The 21,443-nt window shown below is 38.6% G+C and overlaps 1 protein-coding gene across 1 annotated transcript in view; it reads left to right on the top strand.

Annotated features, from left to right (window-relative positions):
• Nucleotides 1–21,443, top strand: part of ncanb (neurocan b) — an 88,402-nt gene that overhangs the window by 21,238 nt on the left and 45,721 nt on the right. Inside the window, exons 2-8 of the mRNA XM_077716729.1 lie at nt 2,891–2,984; nt 8,949–9,172; nt 9,248–9,416; nt 14,103–14,277; nt 15,982–16,109; nt 16,179–16,472; nt 18,540–19,199. Coding sequence (XP_077572855.1) covers nt 2,900–2,984; nt 8,949–9,172; nt 9,248–9,416; nt 14,103–14,277; nt 15,982–16,109; nt 16,179–16,472; nt 18,540–19,199 — 1,735 coding nt within the window. The 5' untranslated portion in view covers nt 2,891–2,899. The remainder of the gene's footprint in view (nt 1–2,890; nt 2,985–8,948; nt 9,173–9,247; nt 9,417–14,102; nt 14,278–15,981; nt 16,110–16,178; nt 16,473–18,539; nt 19,200–21,443) is intronic.

The following is a 21,443-nucleotide window of genomic DNA, read 5'->3' as shown; positions in this document are numbered from 1 at the left end:
GTCCTGTATAGGTAATGCTTTCTCAGGTCAAATTATTGCAATTGAAAGCCTTCAATCATTGTGTGGAAATGTACGTTTTGTATGAATACATCATCCGTATTTTATGTTCTATAATGTTTTAAGCGAGTCGTGAAGCCTCTTGACATTTTGCAAATGGGAGTTAACGTTAATATGGCCGTGAGGCATCAGGTTTGTACTCAATGCAATATATGTCAACTTTTGAACTAAATCAGTTTGAAAAAGCTGCTTTTGGATGTAAGATTCTTTATAAAATGACATAACTGAGGCTAGCATACTGCAGTTTTAAGAATCTGTTAATATTTAAAGACATGACAACACTCGGGGGTCTTTTATTAAAACAGTATAAAGAAATACATTTTTACCAACACTGGAAAACAAACATGCACATTGTGCAATGACAACAAAGGGACTAATAAAGCCTAGCAAAGCCATATCAAACAGTTAATTATCCTCTGAATGAAGATCTAATTTCGCCAAGCATTTTTTTCCTCTTGGTGCTCCTTTTGATTTTATGTCATCTCTGATGGGAGGCACAAAAGATTTACACAAGATTTCCACCTCTATGCTTGACTGTAAGAATTTCAAGGGTTGTAATTCTCCATCCCCCAAAACACAACAGTTGGAGCTGATACCAAATTGAAATTATTTGCCTTTTCATCTGAGGACAATCCTTTCTTTCAACCTGTCTCCAAGCCATTTACACATTTCCCTGTAAACTTATAAATAAAGAACACACACACATCAACCTTGTTCAACAACACCACATTTTTAAACAGTTTCCTTGGTTAGTTCGCCATAAACAATTCATATTTTCTAATATTATTTCTTGAGAGCCATTCTCAGATTTGAATGGTAAAAATACATGAAAATGTATGATTATTATTATTTTTTTTGTGTGATTTCACCACTTTAAAAGTACAAAAAGTCTCTGAATTCTTTTAACAACAATGTTATGCTGTTGCTAATAAATCAGGGATATCATACACACAAGAGTAATAAAAAAACAAATTATGATTGAAGAGATGGTACAAGTAGTGTCACAGTTTCCATATTTTACCTCACAGGTTAGTGGAGAGCCATATACGCCCTTGGAAAGAGCCACATGTGGCTCCCGAGCCATAGGTTCCCTACTACCCCTGAAATACACACTGCTTTTTAGTCAATATAACTTTTAACCTACAAATTCCAAAGGGAAACAAATACTATGAAACCCCATGGTAGATAGACATTGCGCACAACTATTTGTGATGAAGTCTTTGCGTCCTTACATGCACCTGTAAATGGACCTGCACCTCTGTAACTGACACGGGCTATCAGTGTCCAGTATCTCCACCTCCCACACACCTCACCCTTTCTCCTCCCCCCTCCCTTAGCCCTCAGGCCCGCCACGTCTCCCCCAGAGAGCCCACATTTATTATTTACTCGCAGAGCCCCTTCGGCCGTCCAGGCCTGACTTCATTTCACCTCATTTGGTCGCTGTCCTGTGGCTGTGAGGACACATATATCATCTTAGATATACAATAGATAGTCAGGCTGCTGGAGCCTCTTTATATCCATTTCATATTTCCATGTGTCCCTTGATATGAAGTGATTATATCGATGATAGTGTTCTGGAAAAGGAAGGACAAAACAAGTGTTGACTCTCAATAGAGCAACTCTGAGATGACTCACATTTTTTGCACGGTATCTCAACATGTTTGTTAATCATCAAGTCGAATCGGTAAATCCAGTCCTTCCTTTTTAATGGGTAAGCTATTTGTTTTAGAGCTGTTAGCCAATATTTCAGTCATTGTTTTGGGTGGATTGGGTAATACTTTTATGCTCCCTTTAAGTATTTTTAATACAAGAATCCACTGTGTGTGTGTGTATCACATCAGAGTACAATTTGACAGTTACTTACCTTATCCGAGCCTTCACCACAGCCTGCTCCTGTCAGCCTGCCAGCCAACTAGCTATGGCCAAGTAGTGTTACTGTATAATGTGAAACTATACACCCTTGCTCAGGGGTTGGCAGACTTTTCAGCCCAGAGGCCACATTGATCACAGCACAAGATACGATACATATAAAAAAGTACATCCGTTAACAGTACATATGAAACATAAAAGGACTAAAATATTAACATACTTATCACTCATCATTAAAGTAAAAAGTATAAAGTACAAAGTAAAAAGAAATGTATTAAGAAATATTAAAATGTCATTTAAAAAAAGATAGAGGGGCTGAAATGCACGAAAAACAAATAAGAGTGGACAGAGCTACTGCCACTGGCTTCCGCATGATGGCGCCATCTTGGATAAAAAAATATATTTGGACAACGTCGGCAGGCCGGATTAAAACGCCTCGCGGCCCGGATGTAGCCCGCGGGCCTTAGTTTGCCCATGTCTCATCATAAAATGAACCATACATGAATTTTCACTTTTACCAAAACAAAAAGAAGCCCAACTTTTTAATTCAACTGAATGTGAGGCAGGGCATGTTGGAAGTAGACTTAATCCACCCTAACGATCCTAATCAGGAATAAAGGGAAAAAGACAAAAGGAAAATGAAGTTTTAAATGTCATTAAGTGTGAGTGTTCACTGTCCAAATGGGACCTACTTGTCTTCTGAAGTATAAAGATAATAGCCTATAGTTCAAACGACACTTGAGAGAGATGATACATGACAGGAGCAGCCAGTTGAGTGTGTTCTCTTCCCCCTTTTAAAGGCTTATAATAACCACTGGAGCCTTGCGAAAGGCTTCAGAGTAGTCCACTGGAACCGGGACCGTAAATCACAATGATGGATGATGTGACAGCTGTCCATCCAAAGACATTTGGTCACCACCTTCAGAGAGTCTTGCCCTCATGTGTCTTTCTATCTTGTCTCAAGGGTGGCAGGATGTGCGACGTGATGCCTTCGTGTGGATTGCAGAACCTGATGCTTGTCCTGCTGCCATTGATGCTGCTTCACACTGTCAGTCAAGGTGAGTTCACTTTATTGAATTTCAACCTTTGCTACATGATTCTCAACCCTTTGAAGTTGTTTTAACACAAATACAGTAGTGCCCCAACTTAAGAATGCCTCTCCTCTACATACGTACTATTCAAAGTTACGAAATAAAATTATAACTAAATCCAAGTTACGTAACGAAATCAAAATGTATCTGATATTCTACTTCCCGTTTGGTCGCTGGTCTTTTGGTCGCCAGTGTTTTGGTCCCTTTTTGGTCACCGGACTTTTGGTCGCTGGTCAAATGGTGATAGAGTTTATTGTTGAAGCCAGCTCTCAAAATTATAATCATGAGATACAGTTTAATATCTAAAAGAGAGAGTTTAATATCTAAGCACTGTTTAATATCTAGGTACATTTGACCGGCGACCAGAAGACCGGCGACCAAACGTCCGGTCACGCTATCACATGCAATAAAACTATATTCCAAATAGTCTTAAAGATATCCTCCAATTCCTCAATTTCTGCTACTGTCACACAGTCTCTGTCTTTCATTTATTCCCTCAAATCTGTGAGTTTATTGTGTGAGTGGTGTTCTTTTCGGGATAAGGAATTAGTTATCCACTGTAAATAAACGCCCCAACCGACATCAGTCACATCATCGACAGAGCCGTCAGTCGGAATCGCTCAGTGGCTTTTGTCGAGTTGCAATTAGCGTCAAGGAAACTGCAGTTAATCTTGACGTTTCTGTCTTTTGCTTCATTTCACTCCAATAATATAAACTTAGCACAGCTTGCTTGCCTCTAAAACTGTGTCGGCTTTAAAAGCCAGTGGACTGGTTCCACTTTTTTAATCTTGGCTGCTTTTTTTGTTTTGTTTTTTAATTCTTAATCCGCTCAATTTGTCAGTAACTCAAGGAATACTTTTATTTCCCCCTCCCTCGAAAGTAGAACACTGTTTTATTTTGATAAAGGCTGCGTTAAGACAGGAAATGAAATGCTTATCTTAGCTGTCGGATCATTTTTACTCCTTGTCATCTTGTTTTATCTGTTTGCAAGTTATTTATCAGTTTGCTATTCCGAGTAAGGATTAGCAAACTTTGCAGCTCAACACTTGAATATAAGAATACATACATACTTTTTAAAAAAACTTTAGTCCCCAGACTTTCTAGTTTCCTCTTTTGTGACCATGCTGAATACTTGTACAGAAATGAAAATGTACTCATGCAAAACATGCACAAGTATTTCCAAAAAGCTTGGAAATGGGATTATTCTTACTCGTAATACTACTGCAGATATAAAGTAATGATCTCTAGAACATCCTGTGGTATCATACTTGATATTTTTCGGTGTTTCACAAATGAGAAATATCATCAGACATTGTGTTGACAGTTATACAAAATTTCCATCTGCCATGATTAAGTTTCAGAGCCTTAAATCGATTTAATTGCATTTGTACACGGTTCAAATATTTAATCTAAAGCAGTAACAAATACAGTTACACAGCATTTTTAAAAATATTTTGTTGTTTATAAAGTTCAGACATTAGAATGCAATTCATTACTTAATTTTGTGGTGCTCGGACATTTGGTCGCCGGACGTTTGGTCGCCGGTCTTTTGGTCGCCGGTCAAATGGTGCCAGAGAGTTTACTGTTGGAGCAAGCTCTCATAATTATATTCATGAGAGAGAGTTTAATATCTAAGTGCTGTTTAATATCTAAGTACATTTGACCCTCGCGGGTCCCCAAAAGACCGGCGACCAAACGTCCGGTCACAATTTTTTTTAGTTCCAATATGAGCGAACTTTTCGACAGTGTCATGTCCAATTAGTTAAAAGTACACTATGTTATACATTAGTTTGGTGTTTTCTTGTAAGGATATATCCACTATAAAGTTATCTAGTAAAAAAAATCTTATTGTCCTAATGAAAATAGAAGATGCTCATTTCTGTCTTAGTGTTGAAAATAACAGCCGGTAAACAGAGCACACCTTAAGTTGGCAGTGAAAATGTATGCAATTTGCAAGTCTCTTTGCGCTACCTGTTATCGGCATGTGCCCAAGCAGCTTGATGCTCTCAGCAGCCTCCAAAGTTTTTGGGTTTTCTTGCTCATATTGCTTCTGCCTTTTGGTTAAAGGAAGAAAAGAATTGGCGCCACGAGTTGGGATTCCCGAGTTTCGGGGACTAGGAGGGGCGGGGGTGATGAGAAGACAACTCTTGGAAAGCCCGCGGTTACACGCGCCAGGTGGTTTGGTTTATGCCACCTCGCACGCTGTGTAGGACACAAACAGAGGAAACATGCATGCCAACTCAAGCATTCTCTGTTCTTTTTGGGCTGGAAAACTATACGACAAGACAAAACAAACCACAAAATTAACAGTAATCCGCTTTTGCTGCACATGCAATACAAAATCGGTTCAGTTAGCCAGGATAGAGAGTTTTTCATTTTTTTTTAAATCAAGGTTAACTAACTGAAGTAGTATGCGGTATGAAGTATGTGGAAAGCAAATCCCACTGGAAACTGTAACGCTAAGACTCAATGTTTCTTTGCACAGTTCAAAGGAGGTGGCAAGGGTGCATTCGAGGATGTTTATGCATGTTTGTGATTTTCAAGTGTGGATTTTTCATCGTGCAAGATTAGAACTTGATCATCTCGCTTTAGATGGCGCTAACGGTGGCAGCAACCTCCCTTTTGAGTCATTTGGTGTGCTTTTCGACACAGGGATGAGTTTCAGACAGACTCTTTAATCAGTCCGTTGCTAAAAGTTGAAACTTTCTTAAAGATGCTTGGTAATGTGTCCTCTTTGACGGGTCAGGAGAGGTAAAGTGCAAGTTTTTCTTTTTCATTGTTCCTGTCAGCACGACTGCTTTTTCTGTGAACTGGAGCCCCGCATGACGTCCATCCGACAGAGCGTGTCAATGGGCAATACGAGTGCCCACGCATGCGAGTTCACCGGTGCATTGTGTATTGGAGAGCCTCGTGTCTACATAAAATGAAAGCAGATGCACTGTAGCGAGACACAGAGCGCTGATCAAACGTCTCCTCTCTTTCAACATGCATTATACAGCATGCTGCCTCAGGTCTTGTCTTTCCAACACGGCGCCTTTTTCATGTCATGGACACACACGGTACAGTATTTGTATGCAAGTCAACATAAGCATTGGTTTTAGGCCCTACCTCCATGTTTTCTGCAGCGAGTCCTTAAGTTACAATGTCCTACGCCCACTATGTTTGGACTTTACGACACCAGTGTGTCGTGTGCCATCAAATACCCTGCAACATAGTTTCTGCTTAGCTAGTGCATAGTTGTTGTTTGTATTTGGGTAACAAAAGTATCTCTGCTGTTTTTGCTGTTTTTCAGCTTTAGGGCCCCAATGACAAATGTTTGTTTTTTTGGGTTCAGCCAAAAGATTGACCATTGACACAGCAAGGAAACTTAACGAAATGCTAAAATGGAGAGAGATGCCAAATTAGGATGCGTTCTGACCAAAGTTAAAACGTCATGCAAAATTGACCTGCTCGCCTACAAATGCAGTTTTGTGGTCACGCCAATAGTTAAAGTTTAACAACTTCCGTAATGTAAGAAATGGGGTTGGAGGTTTGCTTTATGTTGCAATTTTGATATATTAAGTGCGGTTTTAAATTGGCGTATCGGCATGGGGGCTTGTTTGGTGGTTCTAAATTGGCGTGGGGGCTTGTATGGTGGTTTGCTGTTGTGGTGTCATCCACGGTGCACAGTTGTCAGGTTCTGTGCTTTTGGTTGCAAATAAAATATTTTCAGTTTTTGTTATTCATCTAAATCCTAAATATTTGATGTAAATTTCAACTTTACCAATTGTATCTGTTTTAAGCTAAAATTCGGGTAATGTCATCAACATATGAAAGGAACGCCATCATAATTTAATAACTCCTTCCATAGATGTGTTTTTAAAACAGTGCCAATTGAACCATTATCACTGCTTATTAATTGTGTTTTCATGTGCATATCATTAAATTACACCTTAATTAAGAATGACTACAATCCGCAATTTTTTTTCTTGAATAGTATGGAGTGTCATTTCCTTACAAAGCACCAAAGAAACTAAAACATTGTACAATCAATGACACAAAAACAGTCTGGGGCTGATATATAATTCACACAACAGCAGCACTCTGTTGATCTGGCGTGAAAATAACTGGTGGGGAAAAAAATAACAAGACCTCAGGTGTAATTGTTCTCCCGCGGCTGTTAAAACGCAATTTGTGCTCACGTTGAGTAAGCACAAGACATGCTATGGCTCCCACATGTCGTTTAATAATTCCAGAGACCCCCCCCAACCAAGGCCAAGCCACCAGACGGGCCACTGGTGACGACCCTTTTGAACTTGAGGCCTAAAATAAAGCTCCCGTTAACATTTAAACTGTAAATGCATTGAAGGAGTTCTTTATTCATCTTGTTTTATGGGGGCTCTTTTCTGGCTTTTGTCACTGAGGCAACACGGCGGTCTCTCCAGGGATTAGAGCTGGTGATAACTTTTCCATCTAAATGCAGATTTATAACACTAGCGGTAAGCACCCCTGCTAGTTTATGTTAATCACAACTGAGGAAGGAGCACTTGTTTTTTGGGGTTTTGTTTTCCTTCTCACCTGTCATGTCATTTATTAATTTCTACAGGGAATTTGCAAAGTTCATTTTATTGGGTTTTGGTCAGATTGCTGCTGCATAAGCGGAATATGAGTGACATTTGGAATATTATACCACATGCCATAAAGTTATGTGCGCATGTGAGGTGAGAGCTGACAAGAATCTAACAGAGTTATTAAACGTTATAAATGGATCTGGGCTGAGAAGGGAATATACACCTGGCTTTGTTTTCTGAGTTGCTTTCGAACTTAGAGTTTTCTTGGTTGATTCTTTAAGATGTGTTTTGAAAGTAGTTGTGTTTAAAAAGAAGGTTCCACAAGTGGTAGTGGCTGGTAAACAAAGATCAGTGCCTTATCCTCAAGAGTCACCAAACAAATAGAATGACAGCAATGTTATAGACTCCTAAAGATGTGCCCTGTGTGTTAAATTCTGTGCAAAGTCACTGTTTTCACACTGTCGACTATTTCATAAGAGCTATTTTCATTGTTTTCCAACATCTTCTGAGTCCTTATGTTTGTGCTTCAATATTTTCATATAATGGTAGGGAGCAATTTTCTTTATATGTATATGTATAAGGAGAGTCAATTGAACTGAAAGTGCAACAGGCTCATTTTCTCCTCCAACTGTGAAGCATTTTCTTCTGTTCTTTACCCTATTGATGTTTTTTTTCCCATTTATTTATTTATTTTTTGCTCTCATGAGTCTGTGCATTAGGTAAGCACTACTAATGTTTCTTTGTGCACCCTCCCCTCCAGCTTTTTTTGTGACAATGTTGCAGCATAGTAATGATGCTTGTCCTTACAGAAGAAGGACATTTCTGATAAGATGGCTAAAGGGAAGCCACCCAGGCATTTGGAAGCATTAAAAAATGATGAATAATTCCTGATGTATGATTTGCTTTTAATGTGAACTACAAAAATACTTGAAATACATATCAGAATGCACTGATATATTTCAGTTTACCACTAATACCCATAAAATAACACATTTTACACACAAGGACAACTTTATAAAATCCAATCCTTTATAAAATCCAATATTATTACTCATTACAACGACTTCTTGTCTAAATGTATTAAATTCATGCATTCACAATATTTTCCATTGTACATTTTGCAACACATTATTTCATTCTTATTTTTCTACTTCCAAACAAACATTACACCATTTTCCATGACTTCCCAATGAAAAACATACATTACGTCTACCATAAATACCTAGTAAGTACCAATTCAGGGTGTAGCATTGTTACTTGAGTACCTATAAATGAACCAAGGCATGGAAGTCGCATCATTTTGGCTGTAAATTGATGTATTGGAAATGAAAATCAAATAGCCCATGACTAAACCCTTTATATATGCATTCCTCGGTCTTAGGCATTGCTGACCCTGTGGTGAACATACATAAGGTGACCCACCAGGGCATTAACGAGGAATTATCCAAGACGGTGGTGCTCCCATGCATCTTCACCCTTCGCCCTGGAGCCATCCCATCCAACGAGCCACCCCGTGTCAAGTGGACCAAAGTTTGGGGCCAGCGAGGCTCCGATGGCTCACAGAAGGAGCAGTCTGTTCTCGTGGCTAAAGACAATGTGGTCAAGGTATGATGAACGTAGAAGAGAAATTGTGGAAATGTTTTCAATCTGGACTCCTCATCCATTTTTTTCATATGGTAGGTAAAGAAGGCCTTCCAGGGTCGAGTATCTCTACCTGGCTATAACAAGAACCGTTACAACGCCAGTCTGATCCTGACTGGATTGCGATCTAGCGATTCCGGTCTATACCGCTGTGAGGTCGTGGTTGGCATCAACGATGAGCGAGACACCATCCCACTGGAGGTCACAGGTCAGTGTCATCCAAAGAAAACTACACCCGTAAACACAATTTACCGTTTTTACATCACGTAGAATAAACTAACAGAACATCCTTGTTGCCAGGCAGAATTTATGGAGAGGGCGCCATATGTCAAAGACGTAAAACATTATGAGAAAAGTTGATTTACTATAAAAACAGATTTTACAATTTAATCACAACTCTGTCTTAAACATAAAATGTAATGCAATAGTATTAAACAGAGACGGCTTGTTTTTATGATGGATCGTGTTTTATGATGTGGTGAGCGGTGACGTCCGCGGTAATTACACCATTTAACAATCATTCAAGTATGCCCCTTTTTGGCCTCTACTAATTATTATTGCAAATTAACATTTTGGTCTTTTGCTTGTGTGCGTCTGCACCTTTTGCCCCCAAGGTCTGCCTCTATGAATAATAATGACATGTCGCACTAATGCGGCTATTACACTCGGGCTTGTTTACGGTCCGCGTAACATGACAATGAGGGAAATAAACGTTAGGCAACCCCGAGCTATTAAAAATCATTCCCTTGAGCCAAGCATGTTCATGCATGGAATGAAACCTGAAGCAAATGGAAAGCGGACTTCTGTCAAATAATGTATACCGAGACGAGTGTTTTTTGATGGGGTGGAGGGGCATTGTGTCATTTCATATTTGTGTAACAGCTATTTTTTTATCATACAGGAATTTTCCTAACAACTGCCACACTGGAAAATTCAAAATGTGCACAAAAGCAAATTGTCTTTATATTAGCATCGTTAATAATATTAATAATACATTGGAGGAATGTAGTGCTGTGTTTAAATTTATACTTTGTAATCGTAGTATTTGATATTTGAATATTATATGATAAACCGTGTTTTTGGTTTTAGATCGTTTATATAAAACAGAAGTTTTGCAGTTAATTTTCAGCTTTTCAAAGAAAGTTGTGCCAAAGTTTAAGATATGTACTTATCTATGAATAGCTTATCTATGTATGCAATGTCAAACGAACTGCTGGAGTTGTTGTTTACATGTTTTTATTTGGATGCATGCTATTCAAAGCTGTTTTTTTTCAAGGTAGCGGAAAATAATGGCTTTGTTTAAATAGCAGTATTTTTTTTAAATCATTGTCTTTTATATTTGCTCCCTTTTAAAAATATGTACGGATAGCAGATTAGAATTCTTTTTTGCAAAAGGTTGAATCGAGGCCAACCGTGTTTGTTGTTGTTTTTTTTTGTACTCAGTTCTGAAATTATTCAGGTAACATTTGCTTATCTTTTTTAGCCTAGAAAAATTCCATTTCTTGAATTTTTTTTTAAAAACAAGCAACTATTTGATTTGGGTGCCATTTGAATGCTTTCATTGTAGTTACTACTACATTTAATACTAAGCATTAGTAATATTAAACATTCCTCTGGAAAATGTTTAACATGCCTAGCAAAAGATACAAAATATAAGATATAAAAGATATAATTTTAAAAGGGACTGAAGAATTTAATGCCGCATCTTTCTCAGGGCCAACATGTTATTTTCCAATAGGATCTACCGCATTTTCACGACTATAAGGCGCACCACATTATAAGGCGCACCCTCAATGAATGACATTTTTTACCATATATAAGGCGCACTGTATTATAAGGCGCACTGTATTATAAGGCGCACTGTATTATAAGGCGCACTGTCTATTTTGGAGAAAATGTAAGGCTTTTAAGTGCGCCTTATAGTCGTGAAAATACGATATTTTGTTCTGTCTTCTGGCTCTTAGCAGTTATATACGTTACCAAGGCAATATGAACATGTTCCCCTTTGACACCAAATTCTGCCGAACAGTTGATTAGCTAGCGCTGCATTCAAATGGAAGCCAATTATGTTGCAAGCACTCAGTTGTCGTCTCTGGGGTTTGGTCTTAATTGGCCGTCACGCTAAGCTTCGGCACTCAAACGCCGCCTTTTTAAATGCGTCCATTAAGAGTTATTGATATCGCTTGACTATAGCAATAAGCTATTAACGTCCATGCATTTTTGTCTCGACCATTCAAAGTGATAACATGCCTCCTTTTGATATTCTGTCTTTAAGTCTTTAAGTCGCCTACTTTGCTTCTCAGCGCACGTATGGTGGAGTCAATCGTACGCCTCTTAAGACGTGGCACTATCGATTGTTTGGAGTACCTTCTGGTGACACGAGGGACGAACTGGTTTAACCAGAGAACTGGCAGCTGTGGCCCAAATAGTGGCTTCATTGATGAGAGTATTTTTCCCCAAGCTTAGTCTTATTGACCACTTTAACAAATGAGTGTTTTGCTTTTAATTGTCAATGTTCACTGAAAAAAAGCGCTATGATGGCTGAAACCAATTAATTAGGCCCTCTCGGTATCGCTCTGTTTATTATTATTATTATTATTCTTTTTCAAGTAATCATTTGTTTTTGTCTGCAAAATTCACCAATGTTTACAAGTGAATGGATTTTGTTCTAAATCTAGTATGTCCCATAGTAGTACGTAGTAGTTTGGATTAAAGTATTATATTTACAGGAATATAAGTCGCATTTTATTTTGTAGTTTGCCTGCGACTTATATGTGGCTGTGGTTATCCAAAAAACGGTTAATTTTACAATAACAGGTCCCTATTTTGTCTTTTATTCCCTATTTTTCCTCTTGTTTTCGCATAGATGGAAAAAACTGCCACTCATAAATGTAACTTGTACTCCAATGCAACTTAAGTATTTTTTTCCCGACTTTATTATGCATTCCTTGGTTAGTGCGACTAATGACGACTGTTACAGACTTACATTTTGAATTTTATTTGATTTTTTGCTTGCGCCATTGAATGGCAACGAGGCATTTTGACAAAATATGCAAAGATCTAAGCCATTAATGCTAAAATAGCCTTAAAATTACAGTTAATTTGGCTTTGGAGGGAACCTAACAGCTCGTGAATGAACATTTTCATGTTAAAGATTCCATTGAAGCGGCTAAAATATCCACTTGAAAATGTAATTGTGTTCATCCACACATAAATTGCATTCCCAATGAGAGCTAGCCCAGTATATAGAGTGTATTTTATTACTCTAGAGGAAAAGCACTGCTACTGTATACAGTACTTATCGTGCATATATGTAGGATATACTCTAGAATGGCCATTTGCTGTTGTCCTCCCTGAAGAATAGGATAATGTCTGAGAACACCATTTTCCTAACTCAACCACACCGTTGGATATCATTTTTTTTTTGGACAGCCTCAATGGTTCTTCAAAAGGACACTGTGTCTATATCTTTGAGTGCTAATGGGCTGGCAGCCACTTAGCTCTCCATCTCACATGGATCCGTGTCACTCTTCCTGATAAAATAGCAGATGCACTGGTTTCATGTCGGTTTTCACTAAAGCAGATCTGTGTGAGTGGCAGGTAAATGTTGGAGGTTGTAGAACGCTATTTGCTTTCCATTTTAAGCAGCAGGGGAATATGGCTTGCTACTTCTCAAAGCTCAGAGAATTTGGGTTTACTATGTATGTTCCTATTTGCAATAAGCAAATGCCATCTGTACTATCTGGTTTAAGAGTGAGTTTTGGATGTTTGAGGCCAACAAGACTGTGTTTGCAAGGCCTGAAGCCAAATAAGGACTTTTTGTTAACTCTGATTTTATTGTCCAATGGTTTTTTTGGCGAAAACTTGCAATGTGAATGAAATTGGGACATTTTGTTGAATTCTGCAGTGGTTTTGAAAGTAAACATGGCCTTTTAAGGAGTGTATAATGCCATACTTTTTGGAAATTTTGTATAGATATGTGGGCAAACTGTTATGTCGAGTTGTCCAGTGAGTATTGTGAATGTAGCCTAAAATAATTTTAATTTAATAAATACAACCGATCATTGGCAACTGTGAAAAGTGAGATATTAGTCCATTTTTTTTACATGTTTGGCCTTTGGTTGTGTATTCAGAAAAGATGGAAAACCAATTAGAGCTGTTGCAAAATGTTTCTACATGTCCTGAAGGAGAAAAGACCTTCCGGTGAACTTAATGGCACAAATGTAAGACAAAGCAATAATTTAGTAAATTTAGCAACATCAGAGTTCAAATGAGATGATGCAAACCACTCATTAGCACATTGGGGAGGAAAAATAGACAGGTCCCTGAGTACCAGGGTGAAATTTGGCCAGAAGGTATTGCGATAGGCCTGGAAAATACATGCTAAATAAATGCTTTTAGGACTGATCAAGCAAAGATGAATGTTTCAGGAGGATATTAAGGGAAGATCCATTGGGATAGCATATGATCATGAACAATGTTCCCTCTAGTTTTTCGTTGGTCTGGGCAGAATGACAACCTTCCTGAGCGCACTGAGTACCAGTGTGAGCGACATCATCATTGCTCGCTATGGGCACACCAGTATCACACCTGCCATAAGCAGGTGTATGTCAATGTTCCCTCTAATTTTTCATATAAAACATGCTGTAAAACACGAAAAACATAAGAGTGGACAGAGCTCCTGCAACTGGCTGCCAATGCAAATGGTGCCATCATGGGGAAAGGGGTAAAAAATAAGACACCCTTGCTATAAACCATTTCATAAGTGGAAAAAATAATTTCTCAATAGGCCTTGAAGATGACATCTACGTGACTTTGTTTCTTTCCCACTTTTTTGTAAACGCTCATATCTTAATGCTTTAAGTTTGAATTCTCTCATCTCACTGTGCTCCAGGCGTGGTTTTTCATTACCGTGCTCCCCCTGACCGTTACGCCCTGTCCTTCGCCGACGCCAAGAGGGTGTGCGCCGAGAACTCTGCGGTCATCGCCACGGCGGGTCAACTGCAGGCCGCCTTTGCCGACGGCTACGAGAATTGCGATGCCGGCTGGCTGTCGGACCAAACCGTACGGTGAGGAGCTTGCTACGTGACTTTTTCGTTTTTGTTGCTTCAATGGTTTGGGGGGGATGAAAAGACTAGAAAGTGGAATACTGAACACAATGTTGTCATGCCAGAACACCGAACATTTAGTTGGGGTCTCTTCTCCTCCTAGCCCCCTTGAGCTAAAGAATCAATGGCAGATTCACTATTAATTGGACACTTGGATGATGTTCACTTTGAGGCTCCACTCAGTATAGACCAATTAACTGGGTCCCCAGTGGAAACTTAGGGAGAAGGGGGGAGGGCAGAAAAAGCAAAAAATAAAGAAAAAAGAAACAAACAAATAAAAAAATAAACATCCTACCAGCAGGGCAACAGTCAGTTAGTCTCCTTGGCGACCATAGCTAAGTGTAATTGAAATGTAAATATCTGCCTAGTCGTGTTAGGAGGCGCAAATGTCGTCAATGGGAAGAGATGTTCAAAAATGTCCGTAAACATGGAGCACCTGTATTGTCGGAAAATATATTGTGCAGGTGACTGACACCATTTTTAGATTTGCTTTAGGGATTCCAAAGGCTGGAAAACAACAAAATCTGTACTGACACTGATAAATGCAATAAAATATATTGAATAAACAATAGTACTTTAACCAATAGTGGCTTCCACGCAGAATAAAAACAAAAAATCCTAAAAAAGTGCGCCTTATATATGGGAAAAATGTCATTCATTGAGGGTGCGCCTTATAATGCAGTGCGCCTTATAGTCGTGAAAATACGGTAATGTACAAAAAAGGTCAAATCAATGGCAGTATATGGATCACAAAGGCATTGAAGGAATTTCTGAAGCTTTTAACCTCTCACTGACTTCACGGCTCCTCCTCCTCCTCCTCCCCAGAGTATGAATTGCGTTTCGAAAACAATCACCAACAAAGATGGATGTGCAATTACTGAACACTAAAGGGAACAACGTGTTGTTTCTAATTGCTTTGAGCATTTTGTGACATGTTATGAATGGCATGATTGCAATTTATTACACTATTGGGAGAGGGTTTTTTTTTCACCCTGCAGGGAATTTTTATTTTCTTTCAAAGGATAATTTTGAAATAAAATATGATTACAGCTAAGGGGATAATGAATGTCAAATGAAATCAATGGAAGGGGACATTCATACCGAAAATTGCAAGCTATAAAAAAACTCTGCAGAAGAAGAATTCAAATCAAAGTAGTATTGACTGGCCAATCTTGAGATGGTTACTAGTGATGTCAGGACAGAAAATATGATCATCCAGCCATCCATCCATGAAGAAGTTAATCCCTAGATTTAAACCCTATAGTATAAGGGTGTACAATTGATTTTTAAATTGGACAGGTTGTAAAAATGTGCAAGCAAGTCAAGTGAAATTGCTTTTTGAATAATAAAATAATTCTTACTCATTTCATTAACCATCATCCATTCTCTTAGTTTGCTTATCCACATTTCCTTAATTATTAATTAACTGGATGACTTTCATTGTGGAGAAAGAAAGATTCACTCAAATTAATTGTCAGGTGATCCAAAACTACAAAAACAACTGCTCAGAATAAATATTAAGTCTCTTTATATGTTATTACTTCAATAACTGTTTGTTCCAGATGTTGTTTTTAGCCAATAGACAATGAAATATTAGGCTTTAGTGGACCAATTTTGCTTCTACAGACTGAGTTTTATTCAGCCATCTCTCGCTGTGCTCTGCAGGTATCCCATCCAGTCTCCTCGGCCCGGTTGCTATGGCGATCGCGACGACTCCCCCGGTATCCGTAACTATGGCGATAGGTTCCCGGACGAGCTTTTTGATGTGTACTGCTTTGCCAATGGGCTACAAGGTAAGCAATTGGGCCAAGATGGGGGTTTTGGGGCAGAGGTACTTGACCTGATTTGTTTTTCCTTGACAGGTCAAGTGTTTCACTCCACAGTGAATGAGAAGCTCAATCTAGCCACGGCTTCCACACATTGCCATTCGCTGGGGGCTCAGTTGGCCACGGTGGGCCAGCTCTACTTGGCCTGGCAGGCCGGCCTGGATCGATGCGACCCGGGATGGCTGGCTGACGGAAGCGTGCGCTATCCCATCAACGTGCCGCGGAAGAATTGCGGTGGCGACGAGCCTGGCGTGCGGACGGTGTACAGCAACCGCAATCGGACAGGCTTTCCCGAGACCACGGCCTTGTTCGACGCCTACTGCTACCGAGGTATAGTACTGTTTTGCGTTCACACCGATCTGTACCTCACCAAAAATTGAAAATCGCATATCCCGAACAATTGCCGGTTCACGTGAAATACTACTACTAAAATTGGAGGATTACTACTACTACCAATGTTCCCTCTAAGCTGCGCACGTGCACAATTGCGCACTACCCTCGTCTTCTCTGCGCATCAGCAATCATATGGCGTGCAGTAAATAAAATCCAATTTTTCTTTTTTTTTACCACTATTCCCCATGATGGCACCGTTTACGTGGTAGCCAGTGGTAGTAGCTCTGTCCACTCTTATGTTTTTCGTGTTTTTCAGCATGTTTTACATGAAAAATTAGAGGGAACATTGACTTCAATCTCTTATTTCTCATAACATTAGGACTCTTTATTCAGTTTCACCATCACTTTTCGGAGAAGCGATGCTAAAACTGAATGACGCTCGTAACGATAAGCTTCGTTTCTGTATAAAGTATTGACAATATATAAAATAGACTCCTACAACGACTGACACAACAGCTTCTCTCAATGTTGTAATCACCCACAGTTCTTTCCAAGGACGGATGAGAACAACCTTGAGTTTTAAAAGCACATTGTGCTTCACATCTAGTTTGCTTACTACAGTATATATCCACCAGAAGAAGACATTTGGTATCAAATGTACAGCCCCTTTTTTACTTCATTAAAAGGAAAATTCAGCAGACGTGACGAGTAATTGGATCACCAGTGTCCATGAAAGCAAAAAAAATTGCAAATATCTGCAGTTCTGCTGACTTTTTTTGTTTCCACATCTTTAGTGTTTTACCATTTTTGGCCATTTATAATATTTTGACACTTTCTGTTAGCATTTCTTTTAATGAGCGACTTGAACAAGTACATTTGTTCAACTTTTTTGCCACGTTTATTATTTTTTTGATTAAAAACAAAAGTCTGTGCAGGGAAATGCACATTCCTATGAGGGTATTTTTAAATTCAGCATCCAAGTGAAATGATTGACATTTCCATATTCCAAGATGTCACCTCATAAAGTTTGTGAATTACAATTCATTTGAAGTCAACAATGACAAGGGAATAGAGCAGCTATGCATTTGTAAAGAACAAGCTCGTAGATCAACATCTTTACAACGTGAAGGATTGAAACAAATTATGTTTTCCAGAAAGCTCAAAGGAGATGAAAATGTCAATATTGGTCTTGATAATAGACAGGCCGAGGTACACGGCTAACTCCCTTGTTGGCCACTTACCCTAAAAAAACACTATGAATGCAAAACAGCATGTGACGAGCCAGACGAACGGAAATCAAATCAGAAGATGCAACAAAAATACCAATCAAACTTTTTCTAAACCAATCATGAACTCTATTATAAATTACAACTTGAGATGTCACTGTTGATAGGAAGAGATCAGACCGTTATCACTTGTTTGAAAAATGGAAAAATACCCACAATTTCACTTATTTCTGATGTGTAATGTGCGTGTAATTGTGTACTCAATGCCCTCAATATTTTAGCCAATCAAATGTGAGTATCCCAACGTTGCCCTTCCTTACTCCTACTGTGCCCGGGAACGGCTGGGTTCACAATTACTTAATCAGCCTTGGGACAAAATATAAAAATTGAGAATTAATATATATACATTTCTAAAATATCAATAGCAAAATCTATTGTGATCTGTCTATGAATAATGATAAAAAAATACAATGTAAAAACATGTACACTTGGCAGGCCTTTAGTCTGTAAAAACAATAAAATAATAAAAATGTATATATTCGGTAAGTAAAATGCGGTGCTCGGACGTTTGGTCGCCGGTCTTTTGGTCGCCGGTCAAATGGTGACAGAGATTTTACTGTTTAAACCAGCTCTCAAAATTATATTCATGAGAGAGAGTTTGATATCTGAGAAAAAGAGTTTAATATCAAAGAGAGAGAGTTTAATATCTAAGTACATTTAACTGGCGACCAAAAGACCTGCGGCCAAACGTCCGGTAACGAAAAAAGCAGAGCGTCAAATAATTCTGTACTTCTAATAATTATACTTATACTCAAAATCCTGTTTGTTTTTAATGCAGCCCAAAAGTCGGAAAATGTCCAATCTGCATCAACATCTACACAAGCTGACTCCCCAATCAGAGACCCCCAACTGGGCTTGTCGTTTCCCAAATCTTCAACATGGTCCAACATGGAGGACACGAGCAACATATCTGACATCTCCGACGAGCACATGGTGATCCATTTTATGCCCGAGCAGAGCCAAGATGGCCTTCCGACTGGCCAATCCTGGACCGAGAAACCCAATGGTCCAGACAACGATCCGGTGGAGCAAGAGAACCATGGAGGTTCAGCCCAAGAGGAAGAAGACTCTTTGGATCCTTCTCCATCGGAGGCCGCCCCAACCTTGCAGCATCACAGCAGTAAAAGCATGTTGTCTGACTTTGTCAGCACGCTGATGAAGCCTTTCAAATACTGGGCCGGTACTGACGTCAACAGAAACCAGACTTTGAACTCGCAAGTTGGTGAAATCAAGGGCGGTGGAGACAATTCCATTACAAAATTCGGGAGTCACACTTATCCCCCCAGGCTTCTCTATGCCAGTGGATTACATAGTGCAGAGGAAGGTCTGTCCGAGCAGGAAAAAGAGGGGGTGCCGCTCTTTCCGTTATTGCCTGCTGTTCAAAATGCTGGGAACATGGAGTCCACGACAAAAACGGATGGAAAATTTGCTGATAACGGTAAGAACTCGTTGAATTATTTCAGTCGTTATGCACATCTGCAAGTATCAAAATCAAATGGATGTAGGAATTGAATCTCAATCTGTGTTGTTTAAAATGGCTTTTGATATTTTTTAATAATTTTTGTGAAGATAATTTGTGATAAAACATCCTCAGAATATTTTAACTGTTAATATTGTGTAAACTTCAGAATCAGAACACTTTTCAGTAAATATATTTATTACAAATGTATTTACATTTAAAAACCCATATCCCTAGAAAACCTTTATTTATATATTATGCTCTAAACTGAAAATACGAAAGAAAAATGCCTAAAGTTTCCAAAACTGAATAGTTACCCTTAACCGTCTACCTAAAGAACCTTTTTGATCCAAATGCATCTTTTCTGCCGACTAAATTAATCCTAATATCCCAAGTTAATTGATTTTGAAGTTATTCCAAATCCAATGCCTAAGAAACACAAACCCAAATTGACCACAATTGATTCACTGACCACTCTAAATCTGATATTAAGACACTAAGAGCTATTGCCCTATGACATAAATCGAATTGAGTTTTGGATTAAAGTCCTGAGTGTCCATCAAAGAAACCCATACCTCCTTTTACAATATTTTCCTCAATACCCCTGGAGAACCAAATTGATGTGACAGAGGAGCTGACAAGTAGGCTAGATGCTACTGACAAGATTCACACATACCTTGCAATAACTTCTCCTCCTCATACCTTCTTTTTTTTTTACTGATTATTAAATGTCATGCCTGCAGAAGAGTGGCCAAAACGCATCGCTCTTTCTCAACTGACTCTCCCATTGTCAGTTTTTACACCAACAGTTCAATATTACATCCGACAAACTCACTGGGGATTCTTTCGTTGGCGTCACTTGGGTTTTTTTTGTTGTTGTGCTAGCATTGTGTCTTGCCAACAGCTTTCTGGCAGATGAAGATACATAGAAGAAATATTGGTATGGCCTCCATTGCAATTATTGGATAATATATGCTGGATGTGCCTGAAATATTAACGTTGATTTAGTAGGAGGTATTCAATTGGATTCAAGTTGCTCAATGTCTTTTTTATATTTCCCTAAAAGCATCATTAAACTCACATTTAGGACAGACATTAATCATACTGAGTTAAAGAGGACTTTATTTGGTCATTTTTAGGTGTATACTAGACAACAAACTAGAAATGGCTTTTATTATGGTATGCAAAAAAAGTGGTTCCTTGTTTATTAGAGTGCTTCTTGTCAAAAATGGATTTATTATCCGGAATCATGACACGTTTGATACTTTCATTTTCATAATTCAGTTCTGGACATCCTTTTTTGCCAATTTCAGTCAACATTTTAAATGTAGAGTTGTTCAAACCATTTTGCGATGGAAATTAGCTGAAGAGATAATTAATGTTTTTCATTTTGTTTTGTTTTTAAACCTTGAGATTTTCTGCCCCGTTCCACCCAAAAAAAACCACACAAAAATAACAACCTAAATACTTATTTTTTCAAAGGGACATCTAGTTTCAATTTAGTGGAATAAAAACAGACAACATACAAAAAAATATGTAATGGTTATAGTTATAAATTTGTGACCACAAAGTACAACTATGGGCTAAAACAAACAAACAAAATCAGACTCCGCTATTAATTTTGTTTTACTTTAGAATTTGCACTATTTACTGCAGGTCTGTTCTGTCCTCTAAACGAATGACACTGGAAATATTTGCATAATTAATCTTGATGTATATACTATTATTGATATACATCAGTAGTGGTCATGAAAGTATTAGTACGGCCTGGTGTCCTATGGAAAAAGGATTTACACGCAAGCCGACTTCGCTTAAGCATCCACCAATATCCCCTGAATAATAGATTTTCCTTTTAATATTTCATGCATACAGTATTTGTATATGTACTCCCTCCGGTGGTAATCTGTTCTATATACGTTTACACACTTCGGTAAGCAATGACGTCGGCCAAGCCTCAACGATCCCGCTCAATAACGCCACTGGCCTAAATAAACAAAAAGCTGCTATAAGTCACATGTTTTGACAGAATGAATTATTGATGGAGGAAATTGTCTGAGTGTGTATGTGTGTGTGTGTGCTTAAAGGCCAAGAAAAGATAAGATACCACTTGGTGTAAATAAACAAGGGCCAAGTCCTTCCGCTTAACCGGAGACTCACACTTCAACTCCCCCCAAAAAAGAAACATGTTGTTCTAGTAAAAACAATCTGAGAAGAAACAGAGAA

Source organism: Stigmatopora nigra, chromosome 5, assembly GCF_051989575.1.
Source record: "Stigmatopora nigra isolate UIUO_SnigA chromosome 5, RoL_Snig_1.1, whole genome shotgun sequence".
NCBI lineage: Eukaryota > Metazoa > Chordata > Actinopteri > Syngnathiformes > Syngnathidae > Stigmatopora > Stigmatopora nigra.
This window is presented reverse-complemented; position numbering and strand designations above follow the sequence as displayed.